At 43.6% G+C, this 26108-nt stretch overlaps 1 protein-coding gene across 1 annotated transcript in view; it reads left to right on the top strand.

Moving 5' to 3' along the window:
* The window catches only part of SLC35A5 (solute carrier family 35 member A5), a 34371-nt gene that overhangs the window by 6061 nt on the left and 2202 nt on the right, over positions 1 to 26108 (top strand). Inside the window, 5 exon segments of the mRNA XM_088444945.1 lie at positions 2688 to 2786; positions 21161 to 21294; positions 21910 to 21977; positions 24580 to 25043; positions 25046 to 25326. Of these exon segments, the coding sequence (XP_088301071.1) occupies positions 2688 to 2786; positions 21161 to 21294; positions 21910 to 21977; positions 24580 to 25043; positions 25046 to 25326 (1046 nt within the window).

Here is a 26108-nt window from a genome sequence, read left to right as displayed (position 1 = left end):
CACATTTTTAGCAAAAAGTAGGGAATTAGCATTTTTTTTTCCTGGTCTGGGATGGAGAAAACTTTTTGCCTGTTGCTGTTTTCGCCTGTTTTTTGGCGAAAAACAGCCGTTTTCGCCAATGGCTGGCACATTTAGAATAATATTTGCTTTCTCAAAGCGGAAAAATGAAAATGCTTTTACCAACAGTTTGCTTTTTAGAAGGACTGTGATCACACACACTGCCAAACGTACATTGGAGTGGTCATGGATAAAAAGGAGAATATCCTACAATGGTCAGTCAAAGTCTTGATCTCAATCCCAGATTTGAGAAGCTGTGACCAAACCATCATCTGATTAAACAACTTTGTGCATTTCTACCTGGAAGAATGGATGAAATGTGCTCCTGAACAGGGGGCCTGATTCAGACCCACTCGCTAGGCTGCGTTCACACGCAGCCAGCCTACGCAAATCCCGCGATCGCACAGCAAGGCATTAGTACGCCCACTATGTCTTAGCGTGCGATCGTGGTATGTAACTAAAAGCCCACTAGCCTTTCTTAAGATGCCCACTAATGCACGTCAGGAAGTGTATGCAACCATCTGTAACATCGAGTACCATCGGAAACATACGCAGCACTTGTGGTTGACCATACCCTACCGCAAGCACTGCGAGCGCTTCAGTGTAAAATTCAGCCAAGTGACGTGTACTATGATGCTGCGTCTTAATTATGCACAGCTCTGAAACGGCGTTGAGACGCTCCACGTTCGCACCACCACTCCCCCGTTTTCATCGACCATCCCCTGTCACTTCCCGATCGCATGGACTAGTTCGCTGCATGCGCAGATTGTAAACATCGCCTGGCTGCGTGCGAACGCATCTAGCGAGCGGGTCTGAATCGAGCCCAGTGTGCAAAACTGGTACTACTCCAAAAGACTTAACGCTGTTGTTTCTGCAAAAGGTGGCTCTATAGAATAAAAAGGTGCCCGAATCTGGGTATGACACAGATTGGATGAAATTCATGCTCCAAAAAAGTTGCATAGAAATATATTGTATGTATGCCCATATGCTGGGCGTACACATCACAAGTGCATCAGTAGCATTTGGGCCCATTTTCCATTAGACATACATTGCAAACACTTACTCCTATATTTATTACCAATTATTTTGCTTGTAAAATAAGCATTCGCTATTAAGGTTGAATAAAACTTTTAAAAACTTCTCTATTTCATGTACGAAAAAATAGAATAGCTAAAAAAAAACCGCACAAAATAAACAATTTATGCATGCAAAACAAAGACATTATCTATCAGTTTCGGACATCTATTCGCAATCAGCCAGTCATGAAGTTCATGAACACTTCGGTAGTGATGGAGACCATCGTCATCATCAGTGTATTTACAGCACACATGCATCCGTAATTTATACAGCTTTAATAGGCACATAGATGTCTCTGTATGACTCTGCATCTCTTTGCAGTTTACACAAACACACCCTTGATGTACTAGGCCTACGTAAGAAATGGTATTTCCCTCCACAGTCTATCATCTCTAGCCACAAGTGTCCGACTCCTGCCAATTTATATATTTGACGCTACACAAAGTGGCATAAATCCAATTCTGCATCAGTCACAAAGTGTGGGGAGTACATACAGCATATTTTAAGATCCCCCCCTTCAGATTTTCCTTTGTAACATTAAATAATTTTCAGTAAATGAGCAAACTAGTCTAAAGGGGGGTATCCACTAGACGATAAAGTTGAACGATTACGATAAAATTGGTCGATAATCGTTCACACATCGTTTGAAAATTTGGTCTTTTAGACATCTATCATCGTGCAAACATGCTGGTCAACCAGACGATATCGTCAGGCTCAGCATGTTTCCAGATGATGGATGACCCTGCATTGAACGGCTGCTCGTTCAGTGCAGGCACATCACACGACTGACAAACTACTGCACGATTACAATATCGTAATCGTGCAGTCGTTTTCAGATCTTGTAGTGGATGCCGCCCATTAGATCTGATTACTTTTGCAAGACACTGTATTATTTCATCAGTCTACATTTGTGAAGAACAGTGAATCCTTTCTATTGCTAGGTTTGAACAGAAGATGTCACTAAAATATAGCTCAGATCTCATATACACAACATGTATATTTTATATCAGAAAATGTGTGCATATTTTACTTAGATTTAAGTTATTGTAGAATTTTCCCAGCTTTATTGCATAGAAAAGCACCATGCAAGAGTTAGTAATATGATATAAAAGGACATCTCAAACAACAGTGTTACATGTTGGTTAATGCATTCCACTGCTGAACTGTGTTTTCATACTGAAACCTGCATTTTTATTTATTACACCCCACCTGCTTTATCATTTTAGTATTATTTTCGGTTTTCCTACACTTGGCTTTGCCTTCTTTCTGACCTTATAATACATCAAGAGACAGGCCATGGAACTGCCATTGAATGTTTCTATAGCAGCCAATCCACTTTGATGTATGCATTGCTAAGTACAGTGTTTTTGTATTACATGTGCCACAATGTGTTGGTATCCTGGGTGTGTGTATGAAAGGCCCTTTTGTATAATGGAGCTATTTGTCATTCAGATAGCTTTTCACTGGAAACTAAAGCTAGGCTACAGGACGTGAGCACTTGACACCAAAAGTATATACAGACATTAAAGTATTGTGTTGTTTTTGCTTTGCAGACAATACATATGACTACGTGCCAGCCACAGTAAATGTGTGCGCAGAGGCTGTCAAGCTCTTCTTCTGCATGATAATGGCTTTTAGAGTGATTCTGAAAGGTACAGTAAGCTGTATGCTAGATGACAGAATACAAATCAAGTATAAGATAATGTAATCAGTTCTGTGACCGTGTATTTTCTTTTATATCCGCTTGTGTCATATTTAAAAAAAGAAAAACTCTGCTTGATGTATTTGTGTTCATGGTGTCTGCTATTGTCAATATGAACATTTGAAGGTCATTTTCTTTTTGCTGGTTTGATATCAACTTTCACTCCCATTTTTTTTTTTTTTGTCTGTTGGCTCTTTGATGACACATTATCAGGAATTCATAGCCATCGTTTATTCCTCCCTACTAATACCTGGGCCTTTGTTTTTCTCTCTGCATACCTGCTTATCTGTCTTTTTGCCCATACGAACATGAAAGTAAATAGGATGGATGGGAGAGGAAAAAAACCACAATGCATACATTTACCTATGAGGTGTGGCTTTTAAATAACCAGACTGATGCTATGATTTATTTAATTATGTTAAGTACATATTAACTCCGTTCCCCTTCTATGTACTTCCCTTCTGTATCCACACACTGCTGTATTCTTATTTTACATTGGTCAAAGCCTTGTTGCTTGTTGTAACTCATTATCTGTCAGCTGTCTCAACAGCGTCATTTTCTTCTTTACCTCAGTAGCTGATGCAAAACGGGCTCCCTTGAGCACAGATTTGACTTCAGGGAAAAGAAAGAAGTCACTCGGTGCTAGGTCTGGCGAGTATGGAGGGTGTTCTAGCACTGCTATCTATTTCTCAGCCAAAAACTGATTAACAGAGAGAGGTGTGTGGGCTGCTGCATTGTCCTGATGGAGAATGAAACCATTTTTCCACAACTCTGATTCTTTCTTGCAAAGTTGCTAGAACATTTCTGTAGTAATCTTGATTCATCATTCGGGTGCACGTGACATACAATCTGCCTCGGTAGCATACCATATCATTTACACCTCCACATACCTGTCCTACATCATTTACACCTCCACATTCCTGTCCCACAATATTTACAGGGGTATTCAATATGAAACGTTAACTTCACTGCCGAAGTTTACGTTTCATATCGGAGTTTTTTTCTGGGTTAAAGTATCGGGCGCGCTCCCGCGTATCCCCGTATTCAATTTGAAATCGTCGAAAACGGGAACCTCCGAAGTTGGATTTGCGTAAAGTTACGATTTTTTCCATAAAAGATTTGCAAGACCCCCCCTAAAGTTGTAAAATCATGGGGGATCACTATGGGTACCCCTGTTTTAGCCTTTAAATGAAAGTCGGGGATTTAAATAGCCGCAGCAGGTGTTTTTTTGAAGAAGTGTTGCAGAAGTTCACTTAGGTTATATTTTTCATTTTTTTAAGTGGTGCCATCAAATTTGGGGTACATGAAAATGGGTACTAGCATATTTTTAAGTCCCTAAAGTAAGTTTTTAAAAATTCTGCATTTGTGCACCTGCCGCTATAATTCTATTCTTCAAAACACCTGCCGCATACTTGCAGAATAGCCCTGAACCTATTTCCCTATTGTTAAACAATTTTTTCCCATTTTTTTTCTTTCACCCCAATTTTTAAATTAATTTTTTGGGGTGTCCCTATTTTTTTTTTAAACCCAAGTTTTATTTTTTTAAGGGTGTCCCGATTTTTTGTAGGACATTTTTTTTAGAACATTTCCTTTTAAGGGGACATTCCCAAAACTACAGGCTATTTTTTATAAGCCTACACCCCCAAACCCCTATTCTGCTTTTTTTTTCACGTGCTATAGTGCTTAGAAAAATTATCCCTGTTTTTCAAAAAATTACCCTTGAACCCATTTAAGGAAAAAAACGGGAATTTTTGGGAAATATGCCTGGGACCCCCCCTAAAGATGTCCTGACATGGGGTATCACTATGGGTAACCCCGTTTTTGCCTGCTTAAGAAAGTCGGGTTTTTAAAAAGCTTTGCAATGTGTTTTTCCCTGCCACGGCTATTAGAAACCCCATTTTCCTTCAGGAGTTAAAAATGGGGGTACCCATAGTGATCCCCCATGTCTAGACATCATTAGGGGGGTCCCTAGAATATTTCCCGAAAATTCCGGTTTTTGTTAACCTTTAAAAAAATGTGTAAAAATTTAGAAAAAAAATGACATAAGGTCCCCCCCCAAAAGCCAAACCAGCCCCAGGCTAGCCAGCCAGTGGTGGTTTCTAAAAATACGGGGAACAAAATGTGTAGGGTTCCACCGTATTTTAGAAACCAACACCAGGCTGCAGGGACTAGTGCTGGTTTTAAATATAGGGGGCAAAAACGACGTGGAATACCCCCTATATTTAAGACCAGCACCAGACCCAACCGAACGGGGTGCAATGCCACAGCCCGGAGACCCAATCACCGGGGTTCCAGGTCCAAAGCATTACACCCCAAGTCGGTCAGCGCAAGCCTGTGATCTCGGGGGAGTCGGGGACCCCCCAAAAAAGGGTCCCCCCTCTCCCGAGCACCACAGGCTTACGCTGAAGCCTGTGGCTCATCCCCATACCCCTGGAGCGGTGGGTATGGGGGTAATAGGGGGGCCAAATAATGTAAAACTATTGTACTTTACAGTGGAACTACAAGTGCCGGCATGCCTGCCATTTTGCACTTGTGGAACTACAAGTGCCAGCAGACATGCGGCACCTGTAATTTCACTGTAAAATAAATAGTTAAAAAAAGACAAAACACACACACCGTGCCCAGTATAAGTTTATTACACACACCTACCCATTCACACATACTTACCTATACCAGATGTTCGGTCCCCTTGTCAAGTAGATATCCATGGTAGCTGGCCCTGTAAGAAAGATTTCATACTCACCTACATCCAGCGCTGGTCTCCGCAGTAATCCATGGGTGTTTTAAAACAAAAAAACGTGTTGCCCGATCCACGCTACAAGCTATCTGTATGTGTGTTGTCACACATACACATAGCTCCCGAATGGCTGCTGCCGGGACTTCACGGGGCATTGCAGTCCCATCAGCCAATCAGCAGCAGCGCTCACTGTAGAGAGCCCGCTGATTGGCTCCGGCAACTGACAGTTCCCACGTGGGCCGATTCACCCACGTGGGAACGGTCAGTTGCCGGAGCCTATCAGCGGCCGCGCTACAGTGAGCGCTGCCAGCTGATTGGCTGGTGGGGCTGCAATGGAAAAAACACCTGGGGCATACTTGGGGACCCCCCCAGAGTCAAGTTCTCTATTTTTTAACTTTGTTCCCCAACATTTTTTTCCAAATTCAAAGTGCTTTTTTTGTGGTGTCCCGATTTTTTTTTTTGACACAGATCGTTTCAAGGGGTCATTCTGAAGGGTGCAGGCTAATTTTTTTAAGCCTGCACCCCTAAACCCCAATTCTGCACTTTTTTTCGACACCTATTCAATGGTGAAAACTTATCCCCGTTTTTTAACTTCGACTTTTCAAAAATGCGATAAGTCTTTGATATTGAATACAGTGTAAAAGTAAAACCTGCGATAATGACATCATAATTGCGATATTAACGCAAAAACGATGTTATCGCACCCATATTGAATACCCCTGTTAGTGTTCATTCTAGCACCTTGCAGGATGTAGTCAGCAACTCGGCGTGTGCGGGATGCCGACTGTCAAAATACCGGCGTCGGAATCTCAACAGCGTCGGGATCCCGGCTCTGGTATCCTGACCACGACATCCCGAAGGTAAGTATCGGGGGGTTAGGGTTAGGCACAAGGGGGAGGGATAGGGTTAGGGACTAAGGGGGGAGAGCTAGGTTTAGGGTGCGAGGAAGGGGAGGTTAGGTTTAGGCACTGGGGGGGAGGTTAGGGTTAGGTACCAAAGAGGGAGGGTTAGCGGTAAGGGTTAGCGTTAGGGACCTTACCAGTGTCGGAATTCTGACTGTCGGGATGGTATTCTGACCGGTGGGATCCCATACCCCACCCTGCACCTGTCACAACCCATGCAGTTCCTTTTTCCTGCCTGGGGTGTCCCGCTCTGCTTTTGTGCTTCTAGCACACTCAGCTGATGCAACACACCTCTGATATACAGACCAGAGTGTGCTAGAAGCACCAGAGCAGAGAGTGACACCCCAGGCAGGAAAGAGGAACTGCACTGTGTATGACAGGTGCAGGGTGCTAGAATGAAAACTATTATTTACACCTCTATATACCTGTCCCACATCATTTACACCTCCACATTCCTGTCCCACTTTATTTACACCTCTATATACCTGTCCCACATCATTTACACATCCACATACCTGTCCTACATCATTTATACCTCCACATACCTCTCCTACGTCACTTACACCTCCACATACCTGTCCCACATTATTTACACCTCCACATACCTGTCCCACATTATTTACACCTCCACATACCTGTCCCCCATCATTTACACCTCCACATACCTCTCCTACGTAACTTACACCTCCCCATACCTGTCCCACATTATTTACACCTCCACATACCTGTGCCACATTATTTACACCTCCACATTCCTGTCCCACTTTATTTACACCTCTATATACCTGTCCCCCATCATTTACACCTCCACATACCTCTCCTACATCACTTACACCTCCACATACATGTCCCACATTATTTACATCTCCACATACCTGTGCCACATTATTTACATCTCCACATACCTGTCCCACATCATTTACACCTCCACATACCTGTGCCACATTATTTACACCTCCACATACCTGTGCCACATCATTTACACCTCCACATACCTGTGCCACATCATTTACACCTCCACATACCTGTGCCACATCATTTACACCTCCACATACCTGTCCCACATCATTTACACCTCCACATACCTGTCCCACATTATTTACACCTCCACATACCTGTCCCACATTATTTACACCTCTACATACCTGTCCCACATCATATACACCTCCACATACCTTTCCCACATCATTTACACCTCCACATACCTGCCCCACATCATTTACACCTCCACATACCTGTCCCACATCATTTACACCTCCACATACCTTTCCCACATCATTTACACCTCCACATACCTGCCCCACATCATTCACATCTCCACATACCTGTCCCACATTATTTACACATCCACATGCCTGTCCCACATCATTTACACATCCACATACCTGCCCCACTTCATTTACACCTTCACATACCTGCCCCACATCATTTACACCTCCACATACCTTTCCCACATCCTTTACACCTCCCCATACCTGTCCCCACATCCTTTACACCTCCCCATACCTGTCCCCACATCCTTTACACCTCCCCATATCTGTCCCACATCCTTTACACCTCCACATACCTGTCCTACATCATTTACACCTCCACATACCTGTCCTACATCATTTACACCTCCACATACCTGTCCTACATCATTTACACCTCCACATACCTGCCCCACGTCATTTACACCTCCACATACCTGTCCCACATCATTTACATTTCCACATACCTGTCCTACATCATTTACACCTCCACATACCTGTCTCCACATCCTTTACACCTCCCCATACCTGTCCCACATCCTTTACACCTCTACATTCCTGTCCCACGTCATTTACACCTCCACATACCTGTCCCACGTCATTTACACTTCCACATACCTGTCCCACATCATTTACACCTCCACATACCTGTTTCACATCATGTAACCGCTTATTGAGCTTTTTAGTGAAATTCACCTTAAAAGTATCTATTGGGCAAATTATACTATTTAAACCCCTCCAAGTGCATGATTATTCATTGTAAGGGGTAAACCAGAGGTTCTACACTGCATCCCAACATTTTTACCTTCAAATAAAGATTTACCCTGACTTACAGGGGTATGCACAAGACAAATGCAAATGTCCTCTGAAAATTTTATGCGATTTTGGAATTGGATTGCATATTAATTTTGCTGTATGAGTTTAATGTAAGAATAGCTCACAGAACCTAACTAGCATTGACCCTGGAGAGATAATGGGACAGATATTTGGATGTGAAGCTGCTGTCAAACTGCTCAGACATAATAGGGGACAACACCTAGCACTGCCATACATGCACATTTCGGCACACTTGGAATTTTGATCCAACAATACATGCAGTTTGATATATTCAAAATGTAGTATCACATCCACAACAAGCTATAACTTAAACAATTGTAATACCTAATATCAGAAATAATAGAACATGTTTTGTCTTATTTTTGTTACTCCAAAGTTAATTGTCTTAACTAAATAACTCTTTAACAAAGATATAAGGCTATCTTATAGGGAGTAATCCTAGAAGTAAGTCGAAAACAGGATTTAAGAATAACTTTTGTGTCTTTAGGCTATTTGTGAATATAAGATACTTCTCACTAGACTTTTGTTACAACTTTGTCTTAAGACGGGACCACAAACTATGTACACGATCTGCTGATTGTTGACAGGTATAACAGGTAGCAGTCAATGCAGCTTTAATAAGAATTGTTTTTTCATTTTGGATAGGGGTGTGCACCGGCCACTTTTCGTGTTTTGGATCTGGATCTTTCTTCGTGTTTTGGATCTGGATTGGTTTTGCCAAAACCACCCTTCCGTGTTTTGGTTTCTGGGTTTTGGATCTGTATTTTTTTTTTAAAAAGCATAAAAACAGCTAAAATCACAGAATTTGTGGGTTTTTCTGCTCCTATGCTATTATTAACCTCAATAACGTTAATTTCCACTCATTTCCAGTCTATTCTGAACACCTCACACATCACAATTAGTGTTTTTATGTCCAAAAGGTTGCACCGAGGTAGCTGGATGACTATGCTAAGCGACACGAGGGGCAGCACAAACACGTGGCCCATCTAGGAGTGACACTGCAGTGGCAGACAGGATGGCAGTTTGAAAAACTAGGCCCCAAACAGTACATAATGCAAAGAAAAAAAAGAGGTGCAAGATGGAATTGTCCTTGGGCCCTCCCACCCACCCTTATGTTGTATAAACAGGACATGCACACTTTAGCAAACCAATCATTTCAGCGCCAGGGTCTGCCACACGACTGTGGCTGAAATGATTGGTTCGTTTGGGCCCCCACAAAACAAGCTGGTCCTTCATTCCGGACCAGATGTCCAAACTTGGTCCTGCCTGCCCTGCATCACCGCCAGCGGGTTGCTTAGGATACCTAAGTTTTTTCCTGGCAGCCCCAGTTGCGGGAGAAAATGAAGAAGGAGCTGTTGACGTGTCACGTTCCGCTTCAGCTGACAGTGTTTCTCCAGCAGGTCTTTGCACCTTTGCAGGCTTGTGTCGGCCGGAAAGAGAGACACCACATAGGCTTTAAACCTAGGATCGAGGACGGTGGCCAAAATGTAGTGGTCTGATTTCAACAGATTGACCACCTTGGAATCCTGGCAAAGCGAATGAAGGGCTTCATCCACAAGTCCCACATGCCGAGCGGAATCGCTCCGTCTTAGCTCCTCCTTCACTTTCTCCAGCTGCTTCTGCAAAAGCCTGATGAGGGGAATGACCTGACTCAAGCTGGCAGTGTCTGAACTGACTTCACGTGTGGCAAGTTCGAAGGGCTGGAGAACCTTGCACAACACGGAAATCATTCTCCACTTTGCCTATGTCATAGGTGGATGTATAGGCTTGAATGGCCTTTTGCTGCTCCTCCTTCCTCTGAAGCATATAGAGGGTTGAGTTCCACCGCGTCACAACCTCTTGCTTCAGGTGATGGTGGGGCAGGTTCAAGAGTGTTTGCTGGCGCTCCAGTCTTCGGCACGCAGTCGCTAAATGGCGAAAGTGGCCAGAAATTTTTCGGGACACCCAAACCATCTCCTGCACGCCCCTGTCGCTTTTCAGAAAATTCTGCACCACTAAGGTTATTGTGTAAGCAAAACATGGGACATGCTGAAATTTGCCCAGATTTAATGCCCGCACAATATTGGTGGCGTTGTCAGATATCACAAATCCCCAGGAGAGTCTAAGTGGGGTAAGCCACTGGGCGATGATTTCCCTCAGTTTCTCTAAGAGATTGTAGGCGGTGTGCCTCTTACTGAAACCGGTGATACACAGCGTAGCCTGCCTTGGAACGAGCTGCCGTTTCTGAGATGCCGCTACTGGTGACGCTGCTGTTGTTGCTGCATAAGGTGATACATCTACCCAGTGGGCTGTCACAGTCATATAGTCCTTAGTCTGCCCTGTTCTACTTGTCCACATGTCCGTGGTTAAGTGGACATTGGGTACAACCGCATTTTTCAGGACACTGAGGACACTTTTTCTGACGTTTCTGTACAGTCTCGGTATCACCTGCCTAGTGAAGTGGAATCTAGACGGGATTTGGAACCGGGGACACACTACCTCCATCAATTGTCTAAATCCCACTGCACTAATGGCGGATACCGGACGCACGTCTAACACCAACATAGCAGTCAAGGCCTCAGTTATACGTTTTGCTTCAGGATGACTGCTGTCGTACTTCATCCTCCTCGCTAAGGACTGTTGGAGGGTCAATTGTTTAGTAAAAGTAGTGGTGTTCCTACTTCCTCTCTGGGATGATGAACGACTCCCAGCAGCAGCAACAGCAGCAGCGGCAGCAGTAGGCGTAGCAATGCAGGATCCTCCGGAGGAATCCCGGATAGGAGAGTCAGTCATGCCAGTGACATGGCCTGCAGGACTACTTCCGATCCTGTCTAAGGAGGAAATTGACATGGAGGGAGTTGACGGTTTGGTTTGCAGGCGCTTGGATACAACAGGACAACGGGATTTAGGTGTCCCTGGACTGCTTACGGTCTTAGCCAAAGTTTCTGAACTTGACAGTAACTTTTTATGAACGCGCTGCAGGTGCCGTATAAGGGAGGATGTTCCTAGGTGGTTAACCTCCCTACCCCTACTTATTTCACCTTTACATATGGTACATATGGCAAGACAGTTGTCCGGATTTGGATAGAAATATTGCCAGACCAAAGAGGTGGAATGTTTGGTCTTCTGCCCAGGCATGACCGTGATGGGCCTTTTCATCCCACGGACAACAACTGTCTCCCCCGGAGCCTGATTTAAACAAACCACATCACCATCAGAATCCTCCTCGCCAACTTCCTCCTCAGCTCCAGCTACACCAGTATCCTTATCCTGTTGTACTTCAACAGTGACATCTTCAATTTGCATAGCAGCAAGTGGACTGTGGGTGCTCCTTTCAGCACTTGCAGGGGGCGTGCAAATGGTGGAAAGAGCCACCTCTTCCCGTCCAGTGCTGGGAAGGTCAGGCATCGCAACCGCCACCACACTTGGACTCTCCTTGGGGATATGTGATATCTTCTTAGAACGCACAGTTCTTCGCTGTGCTTTTGCCAGCTTAACTCGTTTGATTTTTTTAGCGGGAGGAGGGCTTCCATCGTCATGTGAAGCTGAACCACTAGTCATGAACATAGGGAACGACCTTAGCCGTTCCTTGCCACTCCGTGTCGTAAATGGCATATTGGCAAGTTTACGTTTCTCCTCAGATGGTTTAAATGTTTTTTTTAAGGTCATTTTCCTGAACTTTGTCATTTGGGATTGTATGTGGCTTCTACTATGACATTGGGCATCGGCCTTGGCAGACGACGTTGATGGCATGTTATCGTCTATGTCATGACTAGTGGCAGAAACTTCAGCACTAGGAGGAAGTGGTTCTTGATCTTTCCCTATTTTATTTTTATCGGAGAAAGTTTGGTCCTCCATTTATGTTATATTGATATATACGTGCGGCTAAGGCGCACACAAACACAGAAAATAATTTTTATTTTTGTTGGAGACTAGTTCACTTTGTGGGTTACACCAACCTTTAAGAAATGAGCCAGCCGGCTCTTTACTTATGGGACACAGGCGCACGCTTGGCGCTGCTCCTTTGTAGATGCACGTGCAGCAACAGTGCACACAATTCACAAAGACAGAAAAAAAAGAATTTTTTATTCTTTGTGGAGCGCACTTTGAGGGTTACACCACCCTTTAACAGACAGACGCATGCTTGGCGCTGCTGCTTTGAGGATGCACGTTCAGTGCAGACAATTCACAAACACAGAAGAAAATGTTTTATTTTTGTTGGAGTGCACTTTGGGGGTTACACCACCCTTTAACGGACAAGCCAGCCGGCCCTTTACTTATGGGACACAGGCGCACGCTTGACGCTGCTCCTTTGTTGATGCACGTGCAGCCACAGTGCACACAATTCACAAACACAGAAAATATTTTTTTATTTGATTTGGAGTGCACTTTGGGGGTTACAGCACCCTTTAAAGGACAAGCCAGCCAGCCCTTTACTTATGACACAGGCGCACGCTTGGCGCTACTTTGTTGATGCACATGCGGCTACTGCGCACACAATTCACAAACACAGAAAAAATATTTATTTTTTTTGCACTCTGGGGGAGCACCCCTGATGGACAGAGCACCCCCTGGACAACACTACAGCACCCCTTTAGGACTGGGACACTGCACAGGACTTTGGAGTGGACACAGCCCCTATGGACAACTGACTGCACAACACAGTACAGCCAGCCCCTATGGACTTTGGAGGAGTGGACACAGCCCCTATGGACAACAGCAGCACAGCACAACATAGCCAGCCCCTATGGACTTTGGAGGAGTGGACACTGGGCCTGATTCAGAGCCGGACGCTCTGACCAGAGCACTCGCTCTGAATCAGGGCCCTCCTCCCTCAACTTGGAGCGGCCTCATGGACGCTCGCATAGCTGTGGGTTACCACCCACAGCTATAGCGAGCGTCCATGATGATGGTCGCAATGGTCTTGACCATCGGGCTTGCGACGAGACCCTGCGGTAGGGTCTCGGTGACCGCAAGCCCTGGAGTGATTTTGGCTCTATCAGAGCCAAAATCACTCCCACTGACATCACTAGTGATGTCAGTGGGGCCGGACTCAGACGGTAGGCGTTCCCATGGGAACGCCTCCGTCTGGCAGCCACGCCCCCGGCAGGCCCACCAAAGGGGGCGTGCTGTCAATCAACATCGACAGCACGCCCCCTTTGGTGCGAGACCCATAACGACGGCTTGGCCATCGTTATTCGGGTCTCGCGCATGCGCACTACGGAGCTCCCTCCGTCGTGCGCATGCGCAATTCGGCACCATCGACCCGCTTGCGAGGGTCCTGCGCTCGCGAGCGGGTCTGAATGACCCCCACAGCCTCTATGGACAACAGCAGCACAGCACAACACAGCCAGCCCCTATGGACTTTGGAGGAGTGGACACAGCCCCTATGGACAACAGCAGCACAACACTACACTGCACTACACTACACAGCCAGCCCTAACTCCCACCCTCCCTCTTCCACAGCTGAGTTAGAAAATGGCGCCGACGCAGGTACCTTATATAGAATCCAAAACACGTGAGACCCGGAAGGCGGGATGATGACGTTTTGCCTCGATTTCAGATCCGAGTCAGGCGGGAAAAGTCGAGCCTGACTCGGATCGGCCTCGGATTGGGGGGGCTCTGGGGGGTTTGGATTTCAGAAATCCGAACCCGCTCACCCCTTATTTTGGAGTAAAATTAGATCTGCTGCTATAGGAGCTAAAGAGACTGCTTATTCATCGTTGCATTTGCCCTCTAAATGACTGGAGTCCTCTGCTGGAATTCTTCAATCCATTTGGCCATGCCTGTCCTGATGGCATCTATACACATATATTGTTTGGGGAGTATATGCGAGAGGTGGAAATGCTTTCTAGTTGTGATGTTGCAGTGCATAATGTAAAGCTTTCAGTTTATGAAATTCTTTAATATAACTTGGAGATGCGTAAACTGTGACATTGACGTAAATCATGTGGCTGCATTATTGTTAGTATGTGGCTGCATTGTTGTTAGTATCTAGAAAGTGATGAGCATTTCAGTTTTGTAGTATCTGAGATGATTGACCTCCATGAAAGTCTGGGTAATTGACCAAAGGCAGAAATAGGGAATGGTGTAGGGAGAGATTTTTCCCTCTCCCTATCACTCTCCACTATTCTACAAAACTTCAAACGAGCTCTCAAGACGCACTTGTTTATCAAACCTTTCAGCTCTCATCCTAACCCACTGTTCCATGCTCCTTGTTTCTCCTCTGTGTCACCCCTGTCTGTTTGCCCCTCCCCATCAGACTGTAAGCTCTCACGAGCAGGGTCCTCTTCCCTCAAGTCTGCTTTTCCTTCCCTCACTTATACCATCGGTATGCAGTCAGGAAGCCGACGATCGAAATGCCGACCGCCGGCTTCCCAAATGTGCAAACCTGACAGGGGACTAATGATAGGCGTTGAAATCTCGACGCCTATCATTATCTCTGTGCCGGGAGCCCAAGGCCCGGCATACCAAATGAAGGTAAGCCAGGCGGTGGGCGCAGAAAGCCGTGTGGGGGAGGCTTAGGTTAGGAGCACCCAGGGGGGACTTCGGGTTAGGCACCCCCCGGGAGGGTTAGGGTTAGGCACCCCCCCACCAGGAGGGTTAGAGTTAGGCTAGGGGAAGGGGGGGTTAGGATTAGGCACCCCCGGGGGGAGGCTAGGTTTAGGCTGCAGGGACTGGGGGGCTAGGTTTAGGCACTTACGGGGAGGTTAGGGTTAGGCACTAGGGCGAGAGGTTAGAGTTAGGCACCCCTAAGTCAGGGTTAGGGGGGGAGAGGGTTAGCTTAGCTAGTTTACTTACATGTCGGTTTCTTCACTGCTGATGGCTTTCCGGCATCGGGATTTAAACTGCTGGACATAGGGCCTGATTCAGAGCCGCTCGTAAGCGGCCGCTCGTTCGTTCCGAGCGATGTTTGCACAACTGCGCATGAGTGCGGATCGTGATACGCATGCGCGAACCAGTCAGTGCGGCCGAAAATCGTTTCTTCACTAAATAGCGAATGCCTGCTATTTTGAGTGACATGAGGAGGCGTATGTGGGTGGTAACAGGGGAAGGTGCTTGAAAATGGGGAGTGGAGATCCGAACGCAGGCGTGCTTAAAGGTCAAAACGGGCGTTTTATGGGTGTGCATAATTAATACAGCAGCGTCATTGACCACGTCACTGGGTTATTTTATAGTCAGAACTGCTCGCAAGATTGTGGTAGGAAAAACCAACCACAAGAATAGCGAGCAGTTCATACGCTGGTCGATGTACTCGATTAATCTAATAAATAGCGGACATGATGACGTAGGATGCGAGCGGCCAGGGGGCGTAGTTTTCCAAAAAACGACCGCAAGTTTTGTTCGCTCGTTCAGACCTAGAGCCGTGAACTGACCTCAAAGAGCGAACGGTTCATTTGAATAGCCACCCCTTTTTTTCTGAACGAGCGAGCGCAAATAGCGTCCGGCTCTGAATCAGGCCCATAGCTCCAGCGGTCATTCATACCGATCCCATACCATCATCTCCTATCCACTGCCTACACCACACCTATCCCTTGGGTTCTGCCACTCTGCTGCGTATTTGGGTATTATGACTGCGGAAGCAGCAATGTTTATAAACTATGTCCTGCAATATTCTCTACTGGTAAGTCACTTTTTCTTATTTTGTTCATACCGTTTCTGTACTTTGTAAGGCGCTGCAGACCCCTTGTGGCAAACATATAAATAAAGGATGATAATAATATTGAATGGACCTGTCTCCATACCTTACGTTAATTATAGAAAAGAAAAAAGTTGTGAGATCTGTGGGTGCACTCCGGAATGAATAAGAAAACAGGGGACAAAGAAGGGGCTTGGCTCTTTAAATGTTGGTATTACAATATTGGTATTACAATTGCATCATGTTTGTAAAAAATAACTTTTATTATCACATTTAAAAATTATATTGTTGGGTTAAAATAAAGAAATAGTGTGTAAAGTAAGAAAAAATGTGGTTAAAAAGCCTGATTAGATCGCTGGATCACTTATAATGATCTAATTATATATGTATAATACAAAGTCTTTTAATCTGCTTGCTCTCTTGTTATGAGATACAATGAATATTATTTACCAGAGCAAGAAGATTTTGCTATGTCTTGAGTCAAAGTAGCAACATTTATTTCAAACAATACTTAGTACATAATGTTTGTTATATTTTATATAATATGTGTACTGCTGGATACTATATATTGTGTTTAATCCGTGTCACATTGCGCTTGCACACCATAAATTGGAAGAACTTTTTTAATTATGAAATAAATCTGTCTCAGTATCATTCGATACAGTGTCTCCCATATTAATGGATACTGTGTTGCGTTCGTGTCCTACTATAGTGATTAAATATATATTGACTTATTGTTGTCAATTCCCGGCATTTAAATACACAGTGCTACTTGCTACCACTTTTATGCGCTTATTCCTGGGTTAAGATACACTTCTCTCCCAGTATTTCTATTTGTGCTATGTTAACAGTGTACAGCAGCTCTGCTCATAAAGTATTTTACAACTGACACGCGGCGATATTGCAACGTTGTATCTATGAGGATCTGGTTTTCTCTCCAGATACCTCTGAACATAGCGTATTGTAGTTTAAACATACACGTCTGTCTGATTTGGACTTGTGTGTCCATGTGATCCAGCGGTCTCAGGCGCCGATGTACATTTCGCCGGATGTCCGGCTTCCTGAGGAAAAGTCCAAAACTGATTGTCATAAAAACACTATGTCAGTAGAGCCGCTGGATACTGTATAACCAGGCGCTTCAGACCGCTGAATTACATGAGCGCATATGTCCTAATTGAATTATTGTAAAATACTATGTGAATAAAACAGAAGTGTTGAAAAACATTATGTCAGTAGAGCTGCTGGACACTGTAAACACGTGCTGAAGACCGCTAAATCAGACAGACGTGTATGTTTAAACTACAATACGCTATGTTCAGAGGTATCTGGAGAGAAAACCAGATCCTCATAGATACAACGTTGCAATATCGCCGCGTGTCAGTTGTAAAATACTTTATGAGCAGAGCTGCTGTACACTGTTAACATAGCACAAATAGAAATACTGGGAGAGAAGTGTATCTTAACCCAGGAATAAGCGCATAAAAGTGGTAGCAAGTAGCACTGTGTATGTAAATGAATTGACAACAATAAGTCAATATATATTTAATCACTATAGTAGGACACGAATGCAACACAGTATCCATTAATATGTGAGACACTGTATCGAATGATACTGAGACAGATTTATTTCATAATTAAAAAAGTTCTTCCAATTTATGGTGTGCAAGCGCAATGTGACACGGATTAAACACAATATATAGTATCCAGCAGTACACATATAAAATATAACAAACATTATGTACTAAGTATTGTTTGAAATAAATGTTACTACTTTGACTCAAGACATAGCAAAATCAGATAGACTCTCATTAGCTGCTGCTGTGGAAAGCCGTGCTGGAATCAAGTGTCTGATCCCAGCATCGGCACAGCATCCATGCACCAGCGATGGTACAGTGCGGCATAATTGTAAAGGCTGGGCATGGGCTGTGTGGCATAATGTGTAAAGGGCATTGTTGTGTGGCATAATGTGTAAAGGGCATTAATGTGCGGCATAATTTGTAAGGGGTATTACTGCATGGCATAATGTGTAAAGGCTGGGCATTGCTGTGTGGCATAATGTGTAAAGACTGGGCATTAATGTGCGGCATAATGTGCAAAGGCTGGGCAGTGCTGTGTGGCATAATGTGTAAGGGGCATTAATGTGTGGCATAATTTGTAAGGGGTATTACTGCATGGCATAATGTGTAAAGGGCATTGTTGTGTGGCATAATGTGTAAAGGGCATTAATGTGCGGCATAATTTGTAAGGGGTATTACTGCATGGCATAATGTGTAAAGGCTGGGCATTGCTGTGTGGCATAATGTGTAAAGACTGGGCATTAATGTGCGGCATAATGTGCAAAGGCTGGGCATTGCTGTGTGGCATAATGTGTAAAGGGCATTGATGTGCGGCATAATGTGTAAAGACCGGGCATTTATCCTTTGATAAATATGCCTATTACCTAAAGCGTTATTCATAGGCTAACCATACTATCGCTTTAAAACGGGACACATGAATTAATTACAAAGGTTCTGTGACTGGCTGACTTCATGCCTGGATTTCACCTGGTTTTAATGAGCCACAGAACCTGTGTAATCCATGAGTGTCCCAGTTTAAAGGGATGATATGGTAAACCTACTTATTCACTATGGGTTTTATGAATAGACAAGTCATATTACCTGAAAGGTCATGAAGGCATTAAAACATGCATTTAAGGGGCTTGTGGGGATATCTGATGCTGTTGGGGGGTATCAGATGGGCATTTTAGGGGCATGTGGGGAGGTCTGAGAGGCATATGGGGAGCTCTAAAGCATAAATTATGATGGGACCCAGAAATGGTCAGGTAGGATCCCAATTTTTTAAAGTGGTGTGTCCCTGGGACCCACAAATTTTGTCACTCACCGCAATCACTGCCAAAGATAGCTAAGGGGACCCTCTTCTTCTCTAAGCTTGAGGAGGGTGTTGCTTTTCCCGACCTAGAGACATACCAAGATGCCTGTTTAATTAACCAAGCCAGAGGCTGGTTCGCTCTAGGCGCACCAAAACCTTGGGTTCTCATAGAGAGTGAGGTTTGTCTTACCCTTTTACCCATCCCAAAGTCCTGTGGTTTGTTAATTCTTGGTTAACCTGCTGGGTCTGGTGTGTCTAAGGCTGTTCATGCTACCCTGTCAGCCTGGCACAGGTTTGTGCTCCTTTCTGATGATTTCTGCCTTCCCCTGTCTTATCCTTGAAGAGTGTAGCTAAGTTAATTCCCAACTTGAATCTAGATTCATTGTCCATAGGTGGTCTCTCCTTTTTGGGTGATGTATTTTCTAATGAGGGGTTTGTCTCCTTCCCGAGGCTACAATCAAATCACGCCATGCCGGCCCAGGACTTTTATAAATATCTGCAATTTAAGGCATTGTCTTCAGAAGTATTTATGCTGTCTGCTTAGCAAGCCTACTTTCCTACAATTTATCTTATTTCGCCTTCGGTCCTCAAACCATAGAGGTGGCATATCGTGGTGGTATCGCTATCAGTTGTTAGAACGTAAAAGTGGGAAACTGGCGTGTCAGGTTAAATGTTAAGGGGCTCTTTCTAGGTCACATTTGGATGAAGAACGGGAGATTATATTCCACACATGCTTTAAAATGTCCCTCTGCATTAACCACTCAGAAATGTTTTTTAAATTGCTTCATAGGGTGTACTTTACCCCAGACAGACAGCATCAGATCTGGCAAAATTGTGGGTTGGTGGGAGATATCTTCCTTGTGTTTTGGTCGTGCCCTCGTATTCAGCAGCTCTGGATCGAGGTGTTTGTCATGATGAGTAAAGTGATTGGTGTGAGCATTATAGTGGATCCACAGACAGCCCTATTCCATTTTTACCCTGGTAAGTTATCGCTGTGAGATAGCGATCTAATGTGTCACATTTTGGTGGCCACTAAGGCCAGCCATTGCCCAATTTTGGAGGAGCGCCTCTATACTTAGCTTATTGATAATAGAAAATAAGATTCAAAATCACTTTGTTTTTGAAACTGCAGACTGTAAATACTTTTTCTACCGCCACGTCACCTCATATGCTGTGGTTTAGATGGAGTGAATATATGGAGGAACAAGGCCGCTCGTCTGTATGCAGTAGAACTGTTGCTCTTCGCATTCTACATTCACCTAATATTGAGTTATGCTGATCTGAGTTTTTCCATTCTTTTCCATGTGCATTTTTTGTCTGTGTATTGCAATCCTGGGTTATGCCCTCCCCCCTTATCTCTGTAACCCCTTGTCTTGTTTTCCCTCTTTCCTTTCTGTACCTCCATTATTTAATTTATTAAATACTAATGCTTGAAAGAATGTCCTGCCCACTTTGGAATTACAATTGACATTTGCAGAAGGGAATGCAATCGGGAAACCGGCTGACGTGATCCCGACAGCCGGCTTCCCGACTGCTTTATCCCGGCGTGGGCTAAATGAAAGGCGTCTATATCTAGACGCCTGTCATTTTCCCAACGCCGGGAGACAGGCGCCCGGCATCCCGATCGTAGGGACAGCCGCGGGGGGGGAAGGTTAGGTTTAGGGCGCCCGGGGAGGACTTAGGGATAGGCACCCCCCTGGGAGGGTTAGCCTAGAGGGAGGGAGGGTTAGGCACCCCCGGGGGGGGGGTTAGGGTTAGACTTAGGGTTAGGCACCCCCCGGGGGACTTGGGTTTAGGCACCGGGGAAGGGGGGGTTAGGGTTAGGCACTTGGGGGGGAATGGGTGGTAAGGGTTAGGGGGGTTAGGTTAGGTTAGTTTTTACTTGCCTCAGGACGTTCGGGATTTCCAACGCTGTCGGGCTGCCGCTACCGGGATCTGTTCAGCTGCCGGGAATCGGTATTTCATTCCGATTCCTGCAGAAGCGCGTATCTCATACTATGCAGTCGGGTTCCAATGACTTTGGGATTTGTGTTCTCTCCATACTCTTCTTCGTACTGCAGTGTCCTGTATCTTTGTGTATAATGCCTCTTCTTTTAAATGGTTGTTTTTCAGAGAAGCGTTCATTTAGGTGCTGCACCTGCTTTACGTTAAAGGAATTATGTCACTACATGAAGTGGGCTGTACCAGCATTTCTCTACTTTTTGGATAATCTTATCATTTTCTACGTTTTGACCTACTTACAACCAGTAAGTGCTTTTAATTTTATTGCTGTAATTTGTGGTATTGTAATGAAATATATGGTTATATAATCCTATTTGTTATGTACTGTATGTACTCTGTCCAGATAAAAAAAAATTTCTCTAATGGCTGAAAGTTATCTCAGTCTGTACTGGATAATTGGCTTGTGTATGTCCCAAAAAGGATCCTGTTGCCCAGTAACCATTCTCTTGAATGTCATAAGATCATTATTGGGAATGTTTGTAAGTGTGATCATAAGAAAATCGCAGGCACATACCAATAGGAGCCATCTGTGGTCAACTTTTGATATAAATCTCCAGTAATTATTCTGGCCATACTAGTAGGTTATCATAATAATGTTCCGGACGTTTGGCCCAATCTCTTCCAATTTTGCCATCTAAGTGTAAGGGCAAATTGGACGTTATTCTCTTCCAGTTGTCAGTGTGGGCAGCAATATTGTTCACTGTGTGACTGCACTTTTACTGTGACCATAAAACCTGGATGTAAGACTGGCTAGGAGTGTGCTTTAAAACGGCCATAATTTTCCTTTAAATAGATCTTTCATATATAAATACTACTGTAAATATAATATGCCAAGCACTGTTCTGTTATTTTGTTCCTAGGCTATGGCTGTATTGTTGTCCAATTTTGTTATCATCACGACGGCATTTTTCTTCAGGATCATATTAAAGTAAGTGGTGACTTTTCCGATGGTATAGTGACTCATGGAAATGTATGCATTCTTATAGAGCTGTGTTGGTAACAAGTAATCTCCGTTCTCCGCAATTTGATATCGTTAAACACTAGGAACATAACACAATGGCTTGCAGCACTAATTTGTTTAAAAATACTATACTTGGCGGTAACAACATAATGGTAATGTACAGCCGTGCATGTCTCGGCTGCTTTTGTACTGCTTGGTATAGATTCTACAAGTATCTGGAACGTTCTTGGAAGGAGGCGATCCCATTCTTTGAAAAGAGAAGTTTTTACGTTAATAGTCACTGATAACGCCGTAGAATCTTTCTCATCTGCTGTCTGTTGTTGCCCATAGTGGATGTTATTCACTCAGCAGCAGATTTAGACACTGTTTCTTATTACCATCAGCAAACTGAGGAATCTTAATTATTGTAGCTCTTATTAACCCCTTAATTTGTTTTTTTACAAGATGGGCCTAGAAAAATGGTAAATTTTAAATTTTTTCATTTAATTATGAAACATTTTATAAAAATGAATTAAAATCTTTGCTGAAAAAATATATATGATTAGGGGTGTCTCGCACCACCCCGTGTCCATAGGCCCCTATTGTAAAATTACCTCCCACCCCCATTTGCAGTAGACCCCCTTCCCAGTTGCCATTGCTCTCCATTAGCATTACCCCCCTAGTGGTAATAGATCACCATTGCCAGTAGAGCCCCCCGACATTTATATTGCCCCCCACCACCATGGGGCATTACCACTCCCTTACATGCAAAGTAAGTAAGCGGAGCGTGAGTCAGTGTGGACTGATGATCAATCCTCCTTGCATTAGCTGATCTCTACACTTGCAGAGCGTGTCACCTGAAGCCCAGATGGCTGCCGTCTCAGTTCAGTGGTTAAACAGATCCACCTCCCTTAAGGTCTCTTTCTCTAGTCACTGTATTAAATATATTTGAGTGAGACTGCCATATTTGATTCTGTGCATTTTATTTATGGCCCTAAATTGCTTACCTCAGGAACCGGTGTGGGAGTGGGAGCACCTGTGTGTGTGAAAATTATCTGTAGACAATTTTATTTATAGGTTATTAAAACAATTGTTTATTATATCCACGGTAGTAGGGATTTTTCTATATAGATATAACAAGATTATTCCAACCTCTTACTCAGCGATGAATACATATGCTCTATTCATTTACTTTTAAGAGACTGGCAATGTCTTACAACTGCAAAGACACTGGTAATTTACCCTACACTGCACCCAGGCTTATATATTTTTAGCTTCATTTAATCTATACATATTTGCAGAGTAAAGGCCCCCATACACTGTGCGATATAGCAGCCGATCCGACAGATTGGTACGATATCGCTGCTATATCGTGCCGTGTGTGGGTATGATATCGCCCAGTGCGTGCTCCTGTGGGGTTGTACATTGCACCTCCCAGATGTACGATCCCATGCAGCGCTATGCCGGTGGGGGAGGGGGTGCCGGCATCTCGGGAGGTGGGGCAGCGGCCCCTGCGGCCGTTGCAGCGCAGGGTGCCAATCGCACCGTGTATGGGCACCTTCAGTAAGAGGAACATGTGCTCATCGTAGCTGTAAGTGATATAAGTGTGGTAACATTTGAGAGCCAATGAGCTACAATGTAGGATTTCAGTTTAGATTTGTGGACAAACCATAACAGTTTGAAAAGTAGCAAAAAGATATGTCTGCAGATTATAGTGTGGGGGTGATGCACCCACCATTTTGCCTGATGGAGGCATAGGACTTTCTTTTGTGGTTCATGACCAAAAAATGTTGGTGGATATCCCATTTTATCAGGCTGGGAGAGGCATGATTCTATATACAGACATATTTTTTATCAACGTGACCCGATGGAATATGTTTGTGCTCCATGTTAAAGACTTCTTTATCTAGAGTAATAAGTGCAGATTATACCCATTTGGAATATTTACTAGTTTACATGGAAAAATACCACGACGCTAAGGAGGGCTAGTAACTTTGGGTCAATTTAGGATGAACATTATGTTTTCCCTTCATGCTCATTCTTATTTTCATTACAAAGTTTGTTTTCAGCAAAACTCTTATTGCAATGAAAAGCAAAGTTCTGATCCCTAAATTTCCCACTTGCTAAAACGGAATTGCTGCCCACACCAGTCTCTGTGGCATGCTTTCTGTGATAGAGTGCCTCAGTTAAATGTTATGCTGGGCCAATGCCACCTCTACAAAAGGCACGTTATTGTGTAATGCAGGCTGGTAACCTGTTCATGTACAGCAGACTCTCTCCAGCAGCAAAACAAGAAGAGGGTTGTCTATGCCACTACTGTGATTAGACTTACCCTTACTCACCCATATAGTAAAAGCTAATGTGTAAATTGGGAGAGGTCAAAGTAATTATCACAACTATTATACAATTGGGTAAATGGTGTAGTGTCTGTTTTCATTTTAATAGGCAATAACTTTTCCACATATCTGCTATGTGAGTGCCCTTTTATAAGGAAACACTCACTGTGAAATAATAGCAATATTGGGAGTTTTTGTAAGTCTATTCATTTTTTGTTTTGAAAACCTGATATTTCACATTTCTGTTATTACAGGAGACATCTTTCATATGTACAATGGGCATCACTCGTAATTCTGTTCCTATCTATAATGGGCCTCACGTCGCAAAATGGCACCCATAAAGAGGTTTCCGTCCATGAAGTTCACCATATTTTCCACTCTGCGCCATCCAATAGTTGCATTTTTGTGGCAAAATCTGACACCGGAAGCCAGGAAACGCACATCCCAGCAATACAGTCTACACTGAAGTATATGCCTCTCGGATTTGGTCACTTCCTCATCATACTTCAATGTGTTATATCTGCCCTGGCAAATATTTACAACGAGAAAATACTGAAAGAAGGGGATCAGATCTCTGAGAGCATTTTTATTCAAAACAGCAAACTTTACGTGTTTGGTGTTTTGTTCAATGGACTCACATTGTCTTTTCACAGTGAGCACTTTAGCAAAATAAAATCCTGTGGATTTTTTTATGGCCATAATGGATTTTCAATTGCTCTCATTTTGCAACTGCATTTGTAGGACTGTCAGTGGCTTTTATATTAAAATTCAGAGACAACATGTTTCACGTCTTTACAGCACAAGTGACAACTGTTATAATTACTATTGTGTCATTTTTTGTATTCAATTTCAATCCCTCTCTGGAATTCTTTCTAGAAGCTCCTGTGGTGGTTCTCTCTATATATATTTATAGTGCAAGCAGAATAACAGAATCCAAAGGCCCTGCACCACGTGATAAGCTAAAAATAGTAAATGGAGATGTTTGGGAGCGGTCTCGTGGAGTAAGTTGTTTTTTTTTTCTAATCTTTTGTCTGTATTCACCTCTCCATTATTCATCTTCATGTGAAAAAAAAGCAAAAACAGGTTTTAGCTATGTAGTAATCAGTACTGATACATTTTTGGAAGGACTTGTATTCTTTGAGGTCAAATATACATAATCAAAAAATATTTCAACTGACCAAGGCAAGCTAAAGTACCAAGGCTCTCCAGAAATAATAATTAAATAAGAGCTTAAAAAAATTGTTCATTTAATTAAGTACTACACCTCCAAGCAACTAGGGCAAGGGCAGTGCCAGATAGCCCCTTTTATAAGGCACCTTTTGGGGGAAAAAAACAACCGGATGAAGAGTGTCAAATGTATGTATATTTAATTTAATATATAAATAAATTGTTAAAAAATTATCAAAAGTATGTTGAATAACAGAGGACAAAATAATTCAGAAACGAGGGTTTTTTTTTTTTTTTTTATAGTTAGGTCTAATAAACAATGCAGAGGGAACAATTAATTTGTTTGCATTGAACGCTTTGATTAGTAAACTTTCCAGTTCACACTGACTACAGCCTCTATTTGCAATTTTAGTTGTCTTAAAAGAGCAATCCAAGGGATTAGATATTCAAACATATGTAATAAATTGTGGATCAGATACAAAACAAAGCCGAATGTAGTTATCCAGTGGGCCCCTTCTCTTTGTTATTCACTCAGAACTTAATGTGTATCTAATGAGTCCATAGTTGTAGACTTAGAAGTTGGCTAAGTGGCCAGCTCGCCTCTCTGTGCAGAGTG

The sequence above is a fragment of the Taudactylus pleione genome, unplaced genomic scaffold (genome assembly GCF_031769625.1).
Source record: "Taudactylus pleione unplaced genomic scaffold, aTauple2 ptg000374l, whole genome shotgun sequence".
In the NCBI taxonomy this organism is placed as follows: domain Eukaryota; kingdom Metazoa; phylum Chordata; class Amphibia; order Anura; family Myobatrachidae; genus Taudactylus; species Taudactylus pleione.
The sequence above is the reverse complement of the archived record's forward strand: the minus strand, read 5'-3'. Positions and strand labels throughout refer to the sequence as shown.